Source organism: Strongylocentrotus purpuratus, unplaced genomic scaffold (assembly GCF_000002235.5).
Source record: "Strongylocentrotus purpuratus isolate Spur 01 unplaced genomic scaffold, Spur_5.0 spur5_scaffold_5, whole genome shotgun sequence".
NCBI lineage: Eukaryota > Metazoa > Echinodermata > Echinoidea > Camarodonta > Strongylocentrotidae > Strongylocentrotus > Strongylocentrotus purpuratus.
In genome coordinates this window covers 23,950,714-23,972,674 of record NW_022145611.1, presented here as the reverse complement: position 1 = coordinate 23,972,674, position 21,961 = coordinate 23,950,714, and the positions used below count along the sequence as shown (strand labels likewise).

The window sequence follows — 21,961 nt, the reverse complement described above, 5'->3', positions numbered from 1 at the left end:
GTCGAACAGTGACGCCTTCAAAGAAAATATAAACATCTTTGTGGTTTGAGAATTTTTTCAGGATTTTTTGCATGTTAGAAGGTAAGTAGATTGAAAGGCATATAATTAGTAACATTTCACACACAAAATTAGGCAGTTTTTTTAATCAACCTTCAAGAATGTTACCGAGTTATTATTTTTTTTTTATTTAGTGTTGACTTTTTGAAATAGGTAATTACAGTATTTTTTAAACCCTAAATTTTAGTTTAGCCTTTGTAACTCGATGTTCTGAGTCACCCACAATAAAAAAACTAAATTTTGCAAAAAAATGTCAGTTATGCTCGTCTTGGAAGGGCAGTTTGCATGAAAGCATCGAACTCTACACTTGAAAATGCTTGCAAGTATCGCTCTTGCTACTACCCGCGCATGCGCAGTTGAGAAAGAAGCGACAACCGGCGGATGTTTTGAACGTTGACGGTTAGGAACATTCAATGTAAGTTAGATTTAGCGAACATTTTACTCGTAATTACCATTTTTAAGTTCTTAAGATAATTCAGATGAGTAATTTTAAAGTTTTAAATTGCATTTTGTTATATAAATGGGATTAAAATTCTTATAATATGAGTTTTCAAGCACAGAGTTAGCCGTTACTGCCGAATAAACGACGTTTTTGTTGTCCCATCCGTCGCTTTTTGTGTGTGTGTAAAGTAGTGACATGACAGTGCGTCCCAGAAAAAAACGAAACCGAGAATTATCGATGTTCTATCATAACTTAATCACGTTTATAATTAATAAATGACACATATTTAGAAAGCTTAGATCGTCCTCTTGCATTTGATGCAACTCATATGATTAGGGACGATATCTGAATTTCAAAGAGAAAATCACATTTCTAGAAAGTTGGGTTTTTGCCCTTTCATATGACACCTCAATCAGGAAAAATGAGTAAGGAATGACAAATTTCTGTTTGTTTAAAGTAGCCCTTACATTTTCATAATTTTAGCAAACAAATTCGTTTTCACTGGCTGCCTGCTTGGGCAAAAAGCAGAATTGACAACAGACAAGAACTCCATTTCGTTGACAATCGGCCGTGCATGAAGTCTTTCGTCTATGGCTGATTGTCAACGAAACGGAGTTAAGTCTTTTGTTAATTTCGTTTGTTGATACGGCAGGCAGCCAGTGAAAACAAATTCGTTTAATAAAATTATGGAAATGCAAGCACTACTTTTAAGTAACAAACAGAACTTTGTTATTCCTAGCTCGTTTTTCCTGATTAAGGTGTCATTTGAAACTCAACTTTCTAGAAATGTGATTTTCTCTTTGAAATTCAGATATCGTCTGCCAAAAAATGTCATCAGGGTCATTATCAAAACTTCAGTTTTCTGATCACTTCTAAGTTTTATTCATCTTGATTCGTTTATGTTGTTTTCTTTACAGCACAATGACAAGTAGGAAAAGGAAGTCTTTGTCTTCTGTAAGTTTATGATTCACTTCTTTTTTTCTTCTTCACAGATTTTGCCATTCAATTAAAATAAAAGAAATATGTAAATATGCTGCATAGTCATAGATCTAAACTAATCTCTTTATTCTTCAGCCATCCAGATTGAAAACCGTTTCCCCCTTTTCTTGTTACAGTACATGTTCATAGATGTCAATCCACAAATTAAATTGTTAAAGTTAAACAACACTTGCATTTATTTTAAGTTGTTAATACAAACAAATATTATTTTTTGAATTATTGGTAGAGTTTGTGGGATGGATTATAGTGCCAGATTTGGACTAGAATTCACAGACTTAGACATTCACTTACTACAACCCACACTTTTGTTCTATCATTGCTATGGCATACATTTCCCCACCTCTGCAATGCTCTGTTCTCTTTATATAATTGCAATTATTTTATTCTTAAATTTGAGAAATATTGACATGAGCTTTGAGCTAAACATTTTATATAACAGCTGTGACTGATAATCGGACAGTATGTTTATCATGAGACTAAATGATTATCTATAGATGTAAAATGCAGGCTCGTATGCATATCTGACTTTTATTAAGGCATATAGTCCTGGAATGCTTATTATTTTATTCCATTCTGTTCTTTACTACATCTAGATACTGAAGGCCCAGTCCCCATCTAGAACTGCATTATTGGATTTGAACCCAAACCTGAATGGACCACCAAGTGATGAAACAACACATTTGGATGTGTAAGTTTACAGCCTAATATCTCAATAAAAAATATATAACCAGTTAATGAATTCTTAACAAACTAGATTGTACAAGTTATCTGAATATGAAATGTAAGGAGCAGGGGGGGGGGGGGGATACAGTTTTGAGGTAAATTAATGACATCGGTGTGTGTGTGTAATTGTGTTTTTACAGATGTGTATCAATCAGATATGATTATCTTTAACGTCACCATCCGAAAGACGTGACTCAGTTTTGAACCTACGTCCTCGGCTGAATCAGTTTGTTACTTCCATTGTTAGAGCTCTGGATTACAAGCGCACGCCACAATACCCCGTTATCAGTGACATGTCCTTATTTATAGACAAGACTAAAGAAAAGGAGAGTTACCAGTAAATCTTTTGAAAGTTTGAATGGTATCGAGATAAGACTCTTGCTTACTTCCAGTCCCCACAATGTTATACTTTTTTCTTCTACATGTGCTAAAGAGTGTGTTATTTGATGATTTGTAATTCTCTTCAGGACAAAGAAAAAGCAGCGCAGGTCTTCCAGGAGAGTGAGTTTTGCAGAGACCTACCAAGTCAAGTAAGTCCTGATGCTAGCTTATGGAGTCACATACCGGTACTCCTTTTTCTGGCAAGCATAGATTGATACTTTAATTACATATTATAATCATAACATTTATTAAGCCTTGCCTAAATTCTGATTTTAGTAGAAATTTTAAATGATTTTGAGAACCCACATTTACCAATTTGGTGGGACATGATAGAGTGGATGGAAGCAATAGTATCTTGATGAATTACTTCTGCATACAGCCCAGCTCTTTGTTTATCAATATATTTTATGTACATGTGTGTACTTTTTCTACCAGGTCAGATACATCACTAATATCCTTTGGCAAGATATTTACCTGCACTTGCTACTCTCCACCCAGGTGTTAAATGGGTACCCGGTAGGATGCGACAGTCATTGTTGGTCAAACAGTTTATGAGCGTCAAGTAACGTCTGGCTGGAATGCTCCCCAGGGAGTGGAGTATTGAATCCAATGACCGGGGTAAAGCGCTAATAGAGACATCATAGATGTATTAAGAGCTATATAAAAGCGGAATTATTATTATTATTATAATGCAAATTGTACATTCATATTTCACCCGGGAATCAAAGGCATATACGGCTTCGATCAGATTGTTTCTTTCATAGTGAATACTTCTTTATTTCTTGCTTGTTCATATTTCCAGAGAATTTATGAAAGATTCTGACAGAAAAGAGTTAGGCTTGTGGGACGATTCTCAAGACGGCACAACGCATCAGGAATTACCTGACCTTGAAAAGTAAGTAATTGGACAGTAAATTAAGCTACATTATTATTACCAAGTATGTGAGAATTAATTTTTGAGTTCATTTTACATTACAAGTGAAAGCTGATTACTTATAACTTAAATTGAGAGCAGTTTATCTTGTTCGAAGTGGATAGAGCGTTAAATTGATGGCCGCAATTAAAACAGAAAACTGTTGTTATCTGTAATGCACATATTCCTCTACGAAATTAAAGACATTCTGTAATGGAGGTTATTCATATAAAAAATAGTTGAGGTATCCAAGATGCTTTGGTTCATAAATGCATTTCCAAGTGCAGCTTCCCATGCATACAATTTACATGTGACTGCTTTAGTTCAGTATAAAAAATACCCCAAATGAAGAAGTGCTTGCTCAGTCTTTGTCAGCATTTTTACTTTATGTTGTTGAATATATGGGAGGCTTGGGAGCCATTTCTCTTGCATTCTAAATATAACCATGTTTCTGATTATGTAACATTTACTCAGTGAAAATGATAATGTGGTACAGACATTTTGTCCCACTGTCAATATTGTCAAATTAGTGCAAAGTTTCGTTTCACATTTTTTCACTCACTGCATTTTTACTTTTCTATGTATGCAAGTCCCCTCGGTGTGAGACAAAGACAATCACAGATTTATGTTATGATAATGTTTCTTTGTGCTTTGCTTCTATAGAGCAAACAATCCATCTGATCATGCTGGGCCCAGTGATAGTCATCTTGAACCAGCTCATCAAATTACAGGTAAATCGATAAGTCTTTAATTTCACTCTTGATTTCACCATCTATTACAAATTATTTTATCCAATATTACCGGTAAATACAACCTTTGATAGGTTGTAATGTGATTATTAATTTACTTTCATGTTTGTTGAGAAGATTGTTTTTGGAATCTAGATACTTCATCTTAAATGTATGAATGAATGAGTGGTTGATAACATGGTTGACACTATATTTTATACATCAGTGAAAATTTTAACAAATTTTATGTTATTCATACAATTCAGTTACCTACAATGTTAATATTCTGGGTTTATATAATAATAATAATAATAATAATTGATTCTTATTGAGCGCTACTACAGACAAACTGATCAGAGCGCTATACAACATCAAAGAAACATACAAATCATAACAATTAAACAAGGAACAGTAATTAAGATATTATGAACGAAAAGAAAATTTAGCTACTCAAAATGTACATTATGGATTCAAGATGGAAAGAGTTGGGTTTTAAGTTTCTTTTTGAAAGTGTCTTCTGTACTACATAGGCGGAGGTGTTGTAGTAGAGTGTTCCAGGTGGATGGTCCAGCATAAGAGAATGAGCGTTCGGCTGCCTTGGTATTGGTGCGTGGGATCAGTAATAGTGTCTGATCGTTCTGTGAACGCAGATGGTATCTGAAAACTGGAGGAGTAGTAAGCATGATAGACAGATAGTGTGGAGCAGAATGCATTAAGCACTTGTACCCTAAAAGTGCTAGTTTGAATTCAATTCGCTGTTTGATGGGAAGCCAGTGTAGTTGCTTCAACAGAGGAGCACTTGGCTCTCTTTTCTTTGCACCAAGCACCAGACGAGCCGCTCGATTTTGGATTTTTTGCAGTCTTTTTAAATCCCCGGCATTCACATTTGCCAGAAGGGAATTACCGTAATCAAGCCTGCTCAAAACTAGAGAACGTACTGCATGACTACAAGCTTCACCTGCAATATACTTTCTCACATGACATATGTTTCTCATATGGAAATTGGCCACCTGGCACACTCTACGAACATGTTCCGACATTGACAAAGTCTGGTCAAAATAAACACCAAGATTTTTAACAGTTGTTGATGGATCAACAGTGGCGTTTCCAATCTGCAGGCTCAGATCACCTGAAGGGCGGAGTCTATATAGGGACTGATACATCAACAATGCCTATTTATAGCACTTTAATCAAATATTATTACCCCTGTCATCAAATTCATGCTTGTCCACACACAATGTATGCTTATTCTCTACTCCCCGGGGAGCATTCCAGCCAGGTACCATTTTACAGATGCTCACAATGCTTAGCATACTACAGTGACTTTCGCATCGTTCCGGGTACCCATTTAACACCTGCATGAAGAGTAGCAAATATGGATTAATGTCTTACCACATGATGTTTGTGCAAGCTAGGCTGGGATTCAAACCCTCAAGTCTTGGGTTGAGAGTAAAGTGAATGACCCACTATACCATGACACCTCCATAAGTGATATAAAGTGTGTAAATTGATATTTCTTTGATCAAGCCAATGTGTGTTGATGTACAATGTTTGATTTGAATTTACAAAGTCGTTTGTACCTTTTTTACACTTTGTTTTCATTATTTTGTATGTTAAGGTTTGGAGACTCTCTTGTCTGGACCCATCAAACAGGAAGCACATTCAATGACCTCAACCGGGCAAGATCCTTATGGAGCATCTCACACCAATGTACAAAGTACAAGGTAACTCGAACCCCATACATGTGTATATAATTTGAACAATTTGATGGTATGTTTGTATTACCAGGTTGTACTTTATAAACGATATAATACATGTGAACAATGAATATTGTCAATCTATATGTTTTCCAAAATTCACAATTGAAGCTAAAAAGCACCATATCTGAAATGTGTAAAAGGTGAGGTATGTTTTCCATGGAATATTTTGAAGTAACCTAAATTTTGTACTTTCTCCTGTTCATTTCATTCTTATTTTGACAGTTCTGCTGAGAACTTTCGTCAGTATCCTCAAAGCGCTAACCTAGACCAAAGGAAGAATGATGTGAATGAAACAAGTGTGAAAAGCAGTTTCCTGAAATCTTTCATTGCTGCAGATTCATGTGGAAGTAAAGGTAGTTTTTCAACGGACCTAGATGCTTTTGCAGCACCTGCCTTTCAGTCTTACCCACCAAACTCTGGACAACAACAGCAAGGTGGTCAAGAAGACCCACCTCAAGAGTCCAGCTTCAGGAGTAGCTTCTTGCAGGCATTTGTGTCTGCAGGACCATCCTCCTCTAGCTCTGAAGGCGTGGGATCAATAAAAGCCAACATTGAGCAGCAGAATGCAGATCCTGGTATGGAGCTCACAAATTGTGTCTACTCCAGCGAAGTTACAAATGAATATGAAGGACAGGAAGAAAAAGTTGGAGATATCACAAGAATATTTGGAGGACAAGGAGATGGATTTGAAAATGGAATGGATATGACCACGTGCATGGGAGGCTTTGATACCCTGCAAAAGAAGCTTGATAGACCGGCAGCAGAATCAACCAGGATATTCAATTCTGAGAACACAGACAACATGGAATTGACAGCGTGCCTGAAGGATTTCGGCGGAACGAACACTAGCAGATCCCTTGGGAGGACTTTGAATCAAACAGGAACTAATTTAAACTTCACTCAGGTTTTTGGTAAAATGTCAGAAAGCGATTATGTTGACTTGCCTCATGAATCCACAGCAAGACTCCTCAAGAGAATAGACGATGCTATTGCTGGGAGTGATTGTAGTGGGGCCGAAACAACAGGCTCCTACGTGGACAGTAGCAAAACTGGTAACATGAAAGTTTTGCAGTGCACAAGAGATAATACTCGAAAGTCGATAGTCCTGGACCCTATTCAAGAGGTTTCTTCATCCACAGCATCGATGTTAAATGTAACCTCTTTGGAAAAATCAGCAGTTTCTGCAGCTACTCCACTTGATGCCTGTACAGAGGAAGATGAAATGGATATCACCACATGTAGTAATTACACTAAGGATATGAGGGTCAGACCAGTTCAGCAAGAGCAGACCAGGGCACCTGATAATGAGGATACCACTGCTATGGAAATGACAAGTGCCATTGGTAATTCATTACCTGCTGTAAGGCCTAGCAAGGTGGTTTCATCCTCTGTTGCAGCAAAAGGAAGTCATGGAGACCACACCAGAGTATTTGACCCAACTGCTGATGATTCAGCTGAAATGGAAATGACCTGTGCCATTACTCAACCCCTTGTCACAGGTTTTCAGGCCAAAGATGGACTTTTAAGGGTGCCAGAGTCATTTCATGAAGACAAAACAAGAGTGTTCAGTACAGAAGATACTGCCATGATGGAAATGACCTGTGTGGTGAGTGGAGCAAGTAACTCAGCGTTTTCCGTTCAGAATGTTCACCGAGGCAAGATGATGTCTTCATTGTCTACCAGACTTCCTTCTGCAGAAAAGGAGAATGCTCTATCAGGCCCAAGCAAAGAGGTGTCGCTCTCAATTCATACAAAAGATGATCATACAGATCACACCAGAGTATTTGACCCGGCCGCTGATGATTCAGCTGAAATGGAAATGACCTGTGCCATGGATCAACCCTTGGTCACAGGCAGTCATGCCAGAGGGGGACTTTCAAGATCGCCAGCGGCATTGGATGAAGACAAAACCAGAGTATTTGAACCAGCTGATGACACTGCTGCAATGGAAATGACCTGTGCCATCAACCAACCATTCGTCCCAGACAGTCATGCCAGAGGGGGACTTTCAAGATCACCAGCGGCATTGGATGAAGACAAAACCAGAGTATTTGAACCGGCTGATGACACTGCTGCAATGGAAATGACCTGTGCCATCAACCAACCCTTCGTCCCAGACAGCCGGGTCAAAGGGGCTTCAACTGCTGTACCACCATCAGCATTTAATGAATCCAAAACCAGAATATCTAATTCTGAAGACACTGCAGCAATGGAAATGACTTGTGTCCTTGATAGAACAAATAGCTCTGCATTTTCATTTCAGAATGAGCACCAAATCAAAATGCTGTCCTCTGTAGGGCTTCCTTCTTCAGAAAAGGAACATGCTCTTTCTGTTCTTTCAGGTTTTAGTCAGCTTGTGCACAATGAAAGCACAAAACACACTGAAGACACCACACGTTTCGAGACCACTACATACTTAGGAAAACTACCAGAAGGACTGGCATACCAGATGAGGAGAAAGAGGGAGAAGCAAGGCATGGACAACCTACAGACTGATGGCACTGCTCACATTACCATGACTGAATGTGTAAATGCACCTCCAAGCACCTTGTATTCCGAGAATGCAGATCTTCCTCAAATCAGCCAGGGCAACAAAAACATCAATGGTGAGAAAACATGCTACTTCACTGCAGACAATGGTGATGACATGCACATGACTGAATGTCTGGACAAGCAACCAGGAGGATCTCAACTGGTGATGGTGAGACAGCATGATCATGAGCTTCTCCAGAATGAGGACACATGTAACATGGAAATGACAACCTGTGTGGGTGCATTACAGTCAGGTCCATCTCTGGAGAACAATGCAAGAGTGTCTACAGATGATCAAACACATGTATTCAGTGAGGATACTGCAAACATGGAAATGACATGTGCTGGGGATGTTCTCCCATTGCTGTCAAAAGTTAAGGACACTATCAACAAGAGTTCAAAAAATATTCCTCAGTCTGATGATACTACAAACATGGAAATGACAGCATGTGTAGGTGCATTCCCTTCAATGACTTCAAACTTGGACACAAGCGCACATGCAGGAGAACCTTTAACCTCTGACTCTTTAGGTAAAACCATCCCTTACAACAAGTCAACATATGGTGATACAGCAAAGGAGAATCATGCCCAATCTGACATTTCAGCTGTAACATTTCCAATGATGAAAGGAGTGCAAACGAATGTACCCCAATCTTCCTCTATTGCTGGTGGAGAATCCGAGAGTACAAGAACCCACCACTTTAATCTTGTTACTGATGGGGCTGCCTTGAGCAATGTTGAACACCCTTCAAGAGATGAAGATGACTCCATGCCACAGCAAAAGTTTCAGGTTCTTGAAGAGGGGACACAGCAACAAAATGGTGAAATCAACATCAGTGGTGACATCCCACATGACAAAACCACAGATACTTACACTCTGAGTCACCCTGCTCTCCAACAGGATGAGGAACATCAGCTGGGAGAGGAACTAGCTATGCAAGAGAAGCTCCTAGAGGGCCGCAACTCGGACACCTTCACCGTCAATGCCTCCTCTCTGGCAGGATCAGGGAAGAGGAAATTGAGTTCACTTACAAAAGCAAACACGACAAGAACTACATCTAATTCAAGCGAGGAAGGTCAGGCCAAGACTGACGGAGAGGGATCTTCCAGCTCACCCGACCTGGAATCTCATGCATCCTTTGTCTTTAAGGACAGTATCATTTTACCAGATTGGATCGATGCAGAGGATGAGAAGGGAATCTTGGATGAACTCCCCATTGACAATGATAACACTGAAGATTTGTGCTTGACTTCGACAAAAAGACCTAGAATTGATGAAGGTAAGCTTGCCTTTCTTGTGAACATGTTTTCTTGTTTCATCTCCACATTTATATCATATTGCACTTTAATAGACTGGGACAAAGTTCATTTTGAAAAATAATATTTGAATGTTTAAAAACTACAGAAAGAGACCATATCAAAAGATTGGAGTTTTAAAGTGATCACTATAACAAATGATGATGAAAAAGGTAATAAAATAGAGGTCTTTCCTCTTATTGAGCTCCTTTGAAATTTAGGGATCTTTTCCTTACAAATCTCTGAAATCATCACCTCACAAGTTTGGGGATTTGACAGTATTTGAGGAATCTTTCCCAAGAAAGATATTTCAAATTTTGCTGCCAAAGTAACAATTCATTTTGTGAAATACATGTATAATGATTTAGGGGCATTAAGTTAGCTTTAATTTTTTTTTTCTTGATAGCTGCTTTCACCTCGTCTCATATGGATGCCTCCTATCTGACCTCTAACCTTTCCCATCTGCCCCTGTCATCTGAGAGTGGTGCCAGTTCAGTGGAGGACTTCTTGCAGATGTTCTTCAAGTTCAATGACCTTCCTATAGGAAAACGCAGTATCATGTGCCCCTCCATGGCAAGTACTGATTAAAAATTGTTATTACCCGTATCAGACATCTGAGCAGTGGTTTTACAAAATCATAATTTATGACACTTGTTTGTAATCCTAAAAGGGCTAATCAGTGAATATAGGACCATATTCACCTTTCATGAAAAAGCCTATGGGCTTTATGTGTTAAAAAAGCAGGAAATAAAGTCTCATATTAACCGCGCCGTATTTTGTCATTTTCATTGCGCATCTATTATGCGTACGAGAACCTGCTTTGCGCACTCTATTGTGACGTATTAATCACACCAAAGGCACACACTGTTTGCAGTGTATGGAAAATTTTGTCAAGCACTGGATGCACAGTGCTAGCTGGTTTGACAAAGTTTTTTCAGTTCTTTGAGATTGTCATGTATGTATTCGCTCTAGATGTCTGATTTGGATAATAATATTGACTGGCTTAACTTTCGGGAGATACCACATATATTGCCCTCACAAGCCCCATATTGCCCTCGTCTTTGACTCGGGGGGCAATATGAATCTAGTTTGGGAAATATTATGTGGTATCTCCCTCGAGGCCAGTCCATATTATATAAATATTACATGGCGACTATTCGGGGGACAATAACAACATTTCCATTCTGTCCTTGTGGAAATCTTTGTCTACAAATTTTAAGCAATAATGATTTAAATATATAAACATATATAGTTAAGTTCCTGTTTTACCATCATTATTTGGTAAGCAATGTATGAAAGAGTCGTGTTTGTGAAAGAGTGATAAATTACAGATTTAGAAGGACTACATGTACATACATTTGCCCAAATTTTGCATGTATGTGATGAGACCAGTTGATATTCCACCAGTTATGAATTATAAATAAACTAATTTTTGAAAATCTTTTAAATAACTCTTGACTTTGTCTCTAAGAAACTCTGTTATTGAGTATTGATGCCACATTTATGCAGGTACAACTGTCATATTAACCAGCTTTGTCTCAGGTCCAATCGAGGCCCTGATTGAATCAAAGAGAATGTCTGTGAGCAAATTATTTTGTATCCGTGTCTCTTGAGCAACATATATCCATGTACAGTACCTATATGTATCTACATAATAGTATGTACGTCACCCTTTATTGATAGCATCAAATTTGTAAACCTTTTCCCCTCTCCCCTCTCCCCTTCAGATCAATGAGCCTACAACACTAAGCAGCCAGTTGGAGAATGCATGCCTTGTGAAGCCTAAAGCAGACATGTATGAATGGGCCATCAAATTCCTCACACCAGCTGTAGAGGAGTGAGTTTCATTCTTGTTATATCATGTGTTCATTTCCTATTCTGATTGAAACTAAATATGTAAGCCTAAAGCCCCTCTAAAGTGTTGGGGGCCCAAAATGTTTTTTGCAAAAATTAACTTAAATTGTACAATGATGTGAAAGGGGATGTTATTTAACACACATTTCTGCAAGGATTTTCGAAACAAATGTGTTTGAAGACGAATATTATTGACAGAATGCCATATTCGGGTGTACTGTTGTACGCAGAAAACATAAATTTTGTATTCTTTCATCAACAGTCGTCTTCAAACACATTTGTTTTGAAAATCCTTGCAAAAGTTTTTGTCAAATGACATCCTCTTTCACGTCATTATACAATTTAGGTGAAATTTTGCCATCAAAATTTTGGAGCTCCCACTACTGCTATTGAGATGGCGCGTAATACAAATTCATAATTTGCATACATTGTTCTTGACACCTCCTATGGCATGTATAAATAAATCATAGAAATCGACTTAAAATCTCTGAGAAAAAAAAAGTGTGATGTGACACTGATTTATAATTGGATATGGTGTATATTCATTTGTATACGGTATGAATGCTGTTTTGAAGATCTTCCAAGTTAACCCTAATGCAGATATTCTTAAAATTTATTTACTGGTAGTAACTAAGTAATGATGGTAAATGATTTTAAAATGTTGTAATGATACAATGGTCATGATGTTCTCTTATCTAGGCTTAGGAAGTCAGTGAGATCCCAAGAGACAAAACACTTGAAGGAGGGTGCTCCCATCATCAAGGAAATGCAGTCTGCTGGTCCTGAAAGGGTGTGTTATCTTTCTTGATTCTCTGTGAATATTAAAGGGCAGAGAAGAATTAGCCCTTTTAGATTCAGTAGAGCCATCTCACATAAAACTTATGAAAATACTTGTACGGTGGAATAACTTGCACCTTGCTGGTTCTTAAAGGATGCATGATCTTACTCGGTTTTCTATGAGGTTGAAGGCTGTAGGAGGCTAAGCACAAAATGTTTTCCCTTCTTTTTCTTAACATATCAGTTTGGTATCATCAGATATTAAATCATATGGTACAAAATGAATAAAAGTAGAAAACTTCCTAACTTCAGCTCAGTAAGAGTAAAGACAATACAAACAGTGATGCACCATGATTTCCACAGAATCCATTAGTTTGATCAATGCTGTTGTTTACCTCCATGTAGTGGATGATAAAATGTCTCTCTAAACATGTGGAGGTGTCATGGTATTATTCTTCATTCACTTGACTCCCAATCCAAGGGATGAGGGTTTGAATCCCAGCCCAGCACTCACATGTTCTGGCAAGACATTAGGTAATCCACATTTGCTACTATATCCACACAGGTGTAAATGGGTATCTGGCAACTGCTGGGGTACTAATAATAATAGCAGGACCCTCAGGAAGAACAACCCTCATGCTGAAGAAGTTTCCCTGGGTAAACAAAACTATATTATTATTACATGTGTGTCAAGGAATGATGTCTTAGAATGTTTAGTAGTTACTTGCTGCCATGTCTTTCCTCCAGTGTGCTGAGATCCTGAAGAAGGGCAAGAGTCTACAGAAGTATTGCACAGCGTCATCTAAAGCCAAGATGAAAGAATGGAGACTGCAGATGATCAACAATACCAAGGCGGCCATGGAGGTAAGTAACCTGGGGGTGTCTGTCATGGTCTAATGGATAAGTCAAAGGACTATGGATTAAATCATCTGTTCAGAGCCAGAAGGACATTAACTTTAAGTTTAAAGGGATAGTTGAGTTCTGTTTTCAGACCGCAAATGCCTTCAAAGTGCATGGTTATTCTTTTATTCTTATCTATGACATTTCTAGTGCCCTTTTAGAAGCTAAAATTGCTATAAAGGTAATTTTAGACCCCAAAATGTATGAAATTTAGCCAAAACGATCACACCAAGTCAGCTCCACTTTCAAAAGAATATGGTGACCGTTAATTAATTATTTAATTAAAAATAACAATACATGGGCCGGCTGGTTGTGCTTGATATAACCAACATGAAAATGCCAACAAAAAAGCCAACATCTGCATTGGCTGAAATACGACGTAAAAGGCGCTATTTCGTTTTTTTCAACAGGTTTTTCAAATTATCTAATATTTGTGGTGGTACACAAGTATTAGAAATCGCTATATTTATTGATATTTGAGCAGTCTCTGAACTGATTTTGATCAAACAAAGATGATTTTGTCATTTAAATTGTATGTTCTTTCAAATTTGACAGTCAGTTTTTCATTATCTCACAAAAAAATTATTTTGTGTAGCGACCTCTGCAACAGAACTCAACTATCCCTTTAAAGTATATTAAAAAAATGCAATTCTTGCTCCAAACAGATGACATCATGGTCCATGTTCAAATTTCAGCTGTGGCATTTGTTATATATTTTTAAATCCTATGGCAAACTTTGATCTATATTTACCACTCTGCACCCATGAGAGTCTTTAGGAGCAGGATGCTTAATGCCATATCCCCCCTAAAAGTGCTTATTTGGTAGGGATAGTTTCCAGGGAGTGGAGATGATGTAAACAGTTTGTGTGTACATCAATACTAAGAAAGGGGTGAATGATGACTTTTGAACTTTGAAATTTGAACATTTAGAGACATGAGTATCCAGTGCTATACAGATAGTCTTATGTTAATGCATCTTCAGATTAACAATTTGCAAAAGTAATTAAATTATGAATAGCTACGTTGGTTGGTTGTATGAATCCCCAATGATATGGAAGAATAAAAAAACATTAAAAGCATTATTTTGTAATACATGTATCAGTGGAAATCATATTGTGTTGTTTTTTCCCTCTGTAGACTAATAGATTAATCAAATCTGCCTTTTATATGTATTTGCCAGGATTCAAGCCGCCATCTTGAAAACAAGCTTGCCAAGTTGACAAGCTCAATATGTACAATTGATGAGCAGTTGCAGCAATTAGCCTCCGGTATGTTTGAATATGATACTCATATAGTCATAACACTTCAATTTGTATACTGGAACATTAAGAGATTATTGTATCTTGAAATTCCTTCCTTCCCTGAGCATTTTGTTCTCATCTTTTGATTGCAATTATGCATTATATTACCTTTATATATTTAGAATATCAGTAAACTTCTACTTGAACCTGCTTCATATGACACATATATCATCTTTAGAATGAAGAACTAACTCTTGGGATCTAAACAAACTCCATGAAAATATGTTATTTTTGTGATGATTAGGAACTGTAATAACTGTTTGTATATTTACCTTTTGTATTAAATACATGTGAACGATAAATCCCCATATACGGACAATTAAACATTAAATTGCATTGAAATGTCATAACATTCTATAAAGCATAACATTTTATAAAGATAATATGAATCATGCAAAAAGATTCATATTATCTAATAAAAATCATGAAAAAAATGTAAGATACAAATGCTTACTTCCTAAATCCAGTGGATAGTGCCTTAGATGATGCTATCAACAGCTTAGAACAGATAAAACTACCTACTGAGGAAGAGAAATCTGAATGGGTTGCAAACTCACAGCGACTGGAATCCATGGAAACAAAACTAAGAGAAGAGGAACGCACAGTACAAGAGACCGAAAGGTTTGTTCATTTCTAATATGTTGAAATGATTCCTGTTAAGTTATACATGGAATCACTATTTGTGTTGCTCAAACAACTATTATGATTGATCTGTAAAGAAGAGTACATTAAAAGGATTAATTGAAGTTTGAATATACTCTAATTACACTGCATTCAATGTTTCATTCATATTTGATATCAATCGTGCAGTTGTAATTTATGGATACACAATTTTCTCTTCATGCCCATTTAGCCCCTTTAATCCATTTAGAAGGAGCAATGTTTAGTTATTTTAGCTTTAATACTACCGATAGTTTAAAGCTTAGTTTTAATGTTTTAACATGGATATTGAATATACTGGTTCGTGAATGATTTATACTGTTTAATGTATGAAATTAAAGTGTACCAACCACCTAAAGAAATAATTTGTGTAAAGCTAGAATATATAAAATCCAACTCAAATTTGTTTTCCCGGCATTCTATGGGCTAACGAATGAGGAGTATGAAGAAAATAAAGAATGACATAAACCCTACGCATGGAACCCATGTCGGACTGGAGTTTCATGCAGGCCTTATTCAATGCTAGCATGTTGTTGTTGTTTTAGGTTTAAGGCGTGTATCACTCAGTTGTGAATATTTACGCCAAAATCATTTTGCATGTACAGGTTCATTGAATTGTCCATTCATAATTCACGTTTTTTTTTAATGAGCATGTGTTTGAATTTGCAATATCTCTTTATAGATATACTTTTTGAAGCTTATATTTTGAATATAGTAAGAACATGGAGCCCCTAATGTACTAAACAAAAAATATGTTTGTTTTTTGTGACTGGTACATTTGAAAAATAAAAAATAACTTATGCCTTGCCCATGTAAAACTGACTTGATAGAATGGAAACTAAATGAATGTAATTTATGTTTGCAGTGAAAGAAAAAGGTTAGAAGCAGAGATAAATAGCATAGAGGCAAGCACAACCAAGCTGGAGGCAGAGCAAGAAGAACTGAGTAAACTTGGAACTGGAATCAGCCAAACAGACCTGGAGCTAAAGGACATGAAGTCAGACATCGTCCTTCTCCACAGGTAATATATTCACTTTTGTATTTTTGCGTTTCATGGAACAATATGGAACAATATCCCACTTTACCTATTTTCATGGAACAATATCCCACTTTCCATCAGAGAATTAACCCTTTCCTGCTTCTTTCAAAAGATCCCTTAAAAACATACTTCTTCCCGTAGTAACTTAATGCGATTTACCTATTTACATGAGTCTATGTATTTTATGTTTTCTCTTCACACTCTGTAATTTTGTAAGCACTACATTACTTTTTATTTCAGCACTCCTAAAGATTGATATTATTGTTATTTACATGCATGTTATGTAGATGAAATGTAATAAAACCATTAGAGGGGATGTAAATTTTAGAACTTATATAAGGGAAATGACTAAAATATGTAGATATCATCATATGTAAGAGGAGTAATATTTTAAAAGTACCGCATGAGATTATATCTATCCATGGTCTTCGCATTAACATTTGGACTGGCTTTTTTTTCTATTTGTAAATCTTCAATAGTACATTTGAATCATTTTGAGAGTTTGATTACAGCATAATTGAATGTCTATTGAAATGGCTGTTTTGGATTACATTGAATCTTTATCTTTGCTTATTTTATTATCTGCATTTCTTCTACAGCTTTCAAGAATGGAGACTACAAGCTTTCCTTGAGAACAACTACAAGTTTTCATTCTTAAACAAATCAATCCTACTCAACATACAATTTGGTGAGTTTCTTTATTTCACTCAGTAACTTGTAATAGAGTGAGATGATATCCCATAAGTTGTATCTTGTTCTTGTTTGTGTTTGTTTGTTTGTTTGTGTGTTTTCCTACAATCCTGGTCCATATTCCCAGGTTCTCTTCCTACAACTTATAGTATAGAACAACAGAAAATATCAAAACTACATGCCGAACTATTGGTGAGTAGAAGCCATGTCGAGTCTCAAAATGATTTTTTATCTAGACTTCCACATCAACCATATTTACATCTTGTCACAGTTTGTTCCCTTTTTTAATTAATTCTTTGTTTGAAAGCACTGATTCATGTGTAAAGTCTCACTTTTAACAACTTTCACAAAATATATGATTGGTCTTTTTTCTTTCTTCCATTTTTTCCTTTTATAGGTGACACAGAAAGTGGTGCCAAGTTGAATGATCTCACATTACGTAGTGTGCTTGCAGGTAAGTATCTTGAGTAAATCTAATTTTAAAGATCAACTAAAAGCAGTACAATTTTTTTTTTTTTTTTTGTTAGTCACATAAACAATGTTTTACAAATCGTTTTGGACATTAACCATGCTGTTAGTTATGCATAATGATTCAAAATGTATTCTTGAGATGTGTATCATGGTCCTGTTTTTATATTCTTGTAGATGATGCCTGTAGCTCAGCCAAACTAGCCCATTCACTCTTCTTCAGCAGTGTAAGTGCAGACAAGTTGAAGACACTCTATCCTACATTAGCTGCCCTTCCACAGGTATGTGTTGCTCTTGACCTTTTAGATGTTTCTCCAAGAAGTACAGCATTTCTTATAACAAATATCATTCATACATGTCCAAGAAATCATATTGGTTCTGTTTACACCACAAATGTAAAATGTATCTCAAGTAAGAAATAAAAGTGGTGAATTAAAATGAAATTCTTGAACAAAAAATGGAGATATAAGTGAAATAATGAAAGCTTTTGTTGGATAAAAAAGATGCTGTTATTTTGTTTGTAATATTATTTCAAGACTGTCGATGTTGGTAATTCTTTATCCACTCAGTGTTTGTATTTATTAGTAAATTGTTGTTCATAAGACTTTTTGGGTAGATTTTGCATCATAGCAATCCCCTCCCACCAAAAAAAAGGAGGAAAAAAAGAAGAATATGCCGATAACACATTGATTTGTGACCAATATTAAAGTTCCAAACTAGCATTGCAAGACTCTGGTGTTCTTTACATCACTTCTATTTTACCTTTTCCAGATGATGCAGCATCTTTCAGAGTTGGCTGGTCAGGCCAGGTTGCTAGAGGCCGAGGTCAGTAGAATAGATTTCTGGCATCCAGTTACTACAGCACATAACAGGTAAGACTACGTTAGATTTGTCTGCCTGTGTCTATTCACGTTGATGCAACTCTGCTTACAGTATATATTTAACCTATAAGAAATATTAATCACTATTGACTTTCTGTTTCGACTGCAATGTAAAAACAACACTGAAATGTTTGTATACTCCATCACTTTCATGTAAGAGTAATCAAGGGTTCTAAGAGCAGTAACAGCTAAATGTATCATTTTGAGATCAAGTATTTGAAATAGAGCACATTATGTTTCGTCCTTAAAGTAGCTAATCGTCTCCCTAACAGATAGTTGTGTACATACTTATCTGTGGGATCTCAGAGAAGTTTTATTTCCAATCAAACAAAAGAATAATGAGGTTTTACATTTTCAGGAAATGTGCTTTTAAATAGAATATTGCGAAAGAAACAGAATGTTGCATAAATACTGGCCCCATGGCTTGGGTAGATCAGGTCTGTCAATCTTTTAATCTGTTGATTACCTTACTGCATTGATGTGTCAGGTATGTGAATCTGTGAATTGTTAGGTGATGATGCCGTCTAGTATACGGTAGGTACAGACATTAATAACAAGAGCTGTCTTTATTGATCCATCTTGTTTTCCTAGACTATCCATTGAGTTTTCCAGCATTGAAGCCCATTCTATGTTCTGCATCCACCTGGACGTTGTACCAGGCCAGTATCCATTGACAGCCATTCCACACAGCTGTGTTATCAAGATTGGCAAAATCAGGTAAGAACTATTAGAACACACCAGTTTGACCAAATAACTGTGGTTGCAGTGTTGAACTATGAAAACCTTCCTTGCGTTAAATTGCTCTCATGGCAAAAATCACAGATTTTAGTAATAGATCGGGTCACCGTTACCGCGATAGCCCATTAGTTTTTGGCTTGATGTTGTCTAACAGACAGCTTAAAATTCAGGATGAAAGAAGCATTGTTGTTTAAGTCTCTTAAGTATGTGTGCTCATCCAAATGCATAACTTTTAATTCAGAAAATATCTTTTTGATGCTGATTTACACATAGGGGCTTATTCCCACATATATGTAAGGCAGTACTAAAACCACCTCTCAAAATGCCTGTATGGCATATTAAGATGAAATAAGCAGTATGCATACTTAACAATAACTTCTTCTTCACTTGTGATTAGTATAAATCATATATTTTTGAGAATCTTTGTAAGATGATTTATGGCATTTTTAAAGTTGTATAAAATTAGAATACCCCCCCCCCCCTAACTGTACATTTGAGATGACAATATGCTGCGTCAAGACTCTCTGAATCTGTTACATCACTATAAAGCAGATGCTCACCATTAATTTAAAAAAATTAAAAGGCTGCCAATGTCAAAGAGGATATCTCTCTCTCATTTTATTCTTCAGTGAGGAGTCCATCAATGCTACCATTGACACAGTGCAACCCGGATGGAGTTACGTCACAAGAATCACCAAAGCTATTGAACAGCTCCTTCATATGCACTCATTGTGAAAGTCCATATCGGGGTCTGTATTTAGGTACTTTAGCTAAGAACCAGCATTGCTAGAGTAGTGGTTCTATATAAATGTTGTTTGAATAAAAAGAAAAATCAAACAATAAGTACCCTGCTATTAATGATTTTATCCGGGGATTGTATGTCGTCAATTAGAACCGACATTGCACTGTATTTAACTTTTTGTATTTTGTGGCGTGAATGTAAAAAAAAAACATTACCTATGTACTAGATGAATGAATAGAGTACTCTATCGATAACCAATGTAGATAATGAAACATATGAAAATCATATCTATCTCTGTGTAAATAAATGTATAGGTTTGGCATTATGTAAATAAATGGCATTCATGATTACTATTATTAGGTGTACACATTTGATTAGCTTTTGATAAGAAATTAATTTGATATTAAATGTAGAGATACATATGATAAATCGTAGATTGGTAAAAACCTAGTTTGCCATTTGCAAATTAAGAATCAGAATTCTGATATTTTGGTATCCACTGTGCACTCTATTACTCCAAACTGTAAAATGTTGATATTTTAGACTTTTTTGTTGATCATGGGAGAGAGATGACTTAAATTATTGTTGTGTTGTGCTCATGACTTACTAACTTTAATTCTTTAATATTATATTCTCTTTGGGGGAAAAAGGAAAGAAACTTAACCTGGAACTGGAGAATTTCGGATTTAAAAAAAATGCCATGGTGAAGCATGAATACATTTGTGTACATTACACAAATACCACGTTGAATGTTTGTAGGAACATACTATGTTTCTGTGTGATATAAAGTTGTATTATGTAGTAATGCCATTGTAGATTTGATCAGAGATGTTTCCATAGTTTTCCTCCTAATATACATATATTTAAATTTGGGATATAACAGTGACATTCATTGGGTAAACATGTAACAGTGATTGTCATCTGGTGAATGAAGGAATTGTATTTGCTTCAGCCGTCACCCATTAAGTCACCCATAAAGCCAAGCAGTTTAAGATTTGTCCTCATTTGTCGGCCTTTTTGTGTATATATTTTGTTTTGCCCTTACGTCCTAGCATTTTGTTTTTGACATTTATAGCTCAGCTATGTTTTGTCAATACTATGCATCCTAATTAGTCATTGAGCTAATATACAAAACATTTTTGTTAATTGTTTACTTTTATGATTTTAATTAATTGCTTGTATATTATTTTGTACATGTAAAGTTGCTTATTTGTAAATACAATTATGGCTTTGACTGCTTACAAAATACATTTTAATTTGTACCTGCTGTATTTCAAAGTTTCACTGATGAATAGATATTAATCTGTTAATGATAACAAAGAGAATGCATATGCATTATATAGTCTGGCAGAATAACTATAAAAATTTAAAAAAAGAAAGAAGAATATGCAAATCATGGGACTTGACAGTCTTTGTTATTCACATTTTTTTTTTTAAAGGACTTCCATTTATCACATGTGATTATTTTGATAGTGTAAACAGAGCTTATCATAGTTCTGTAAGAAAGAGGAATAGTTTTATCAACAGTAAATGGTTGAATTGCCCCTGCTATCTATTTGAAAATGATTGTTCTGGTAATAAAGACAGGGGGAAAAAAAGTTTTCAAAATACTAAACAGCTTTCTGAAACCATGTCCTGATATTGTTTTGGAAGTATAAACCTTCTGTATGTTTGTTGGGTAGAAGGCTAAATCCCCTGCCACACAAACACCACCTTAAACAGAAGCACATAAGATAAGTTTTTATTTTAAATTCCATCCATGTTCATTCTGTTGATCCACATTTCACAACTTTTCAGATTGTTTTTCATTTATTTGTTTACACTTTCTTTGAAAAGATATGTTATCTAATCTCAGAATTGAAGATTTGTGTAGATTTGTTGATACTTCCTGTAAATAGAATAAATATAAAATAAGGTATGAATGACTTCAATTTCAACTGTGCAGAGTCTTGATGTTGAGGATGCATGTAAAAGACCGTTATATCATTACTTGGCTCTTCCTGGTTCTCTTCCCACTGAATTCTTTCACATCGACCATTCCCACCATATATTATTATCCCTTTTATTAAAGGTATTATTT

General features: G+C 36.0%; 1 protein-coding gene across 1 annotated transcript; it reads left to right on the top strand.

The window, feature by feature from the left end:
* Positions 1 to 405: 405 nt before the first annotated feature.
* LOC587735 lies at positions 406 to 21,812 on the top strand. The gene is made up of 21 exons (XM_030998344.1): positions 406 to 472; positions 1,417 to 1,453; positions 2,092 to 2,186; positions 2,689 to 2,751; positions 3,405 to 3,497; positions 4,179 to 4,246; positions 5,862 to 5,967; positions 6,226 to 9,815; positions 10,238 to 10,404; positions 11,559 to 11,668; positions 12,385 to 12,475; positions 13,210 to 13,326; positions 14,543 to 14,630; positions 15,131 to 15,284; positions 16,189 to 16,344; positions 16,962 to 17,050; positions 17,450 to 17,506; positions 17,698 to 17,801; positions 18,292 to 18,392; positions 18,993 to 19,118; positions 19,769 to 21,812. Exons 2-21 carry the CDS (start codon positions 1,421 to 1,423, stop codon positions 19,872 to 19,874), a joined length of 5,514 nt encoding a protein of 1,837 aa, XP_030854204.1. The 5' UTR covers positions 406 to 472; positions 1,417 to 1,420; the 3' UTR covers positions 19,875 to 21,812.
* The last annotated feature ends 149 nt before the right edge of the window (positions 21,813 to 21,961 follow it).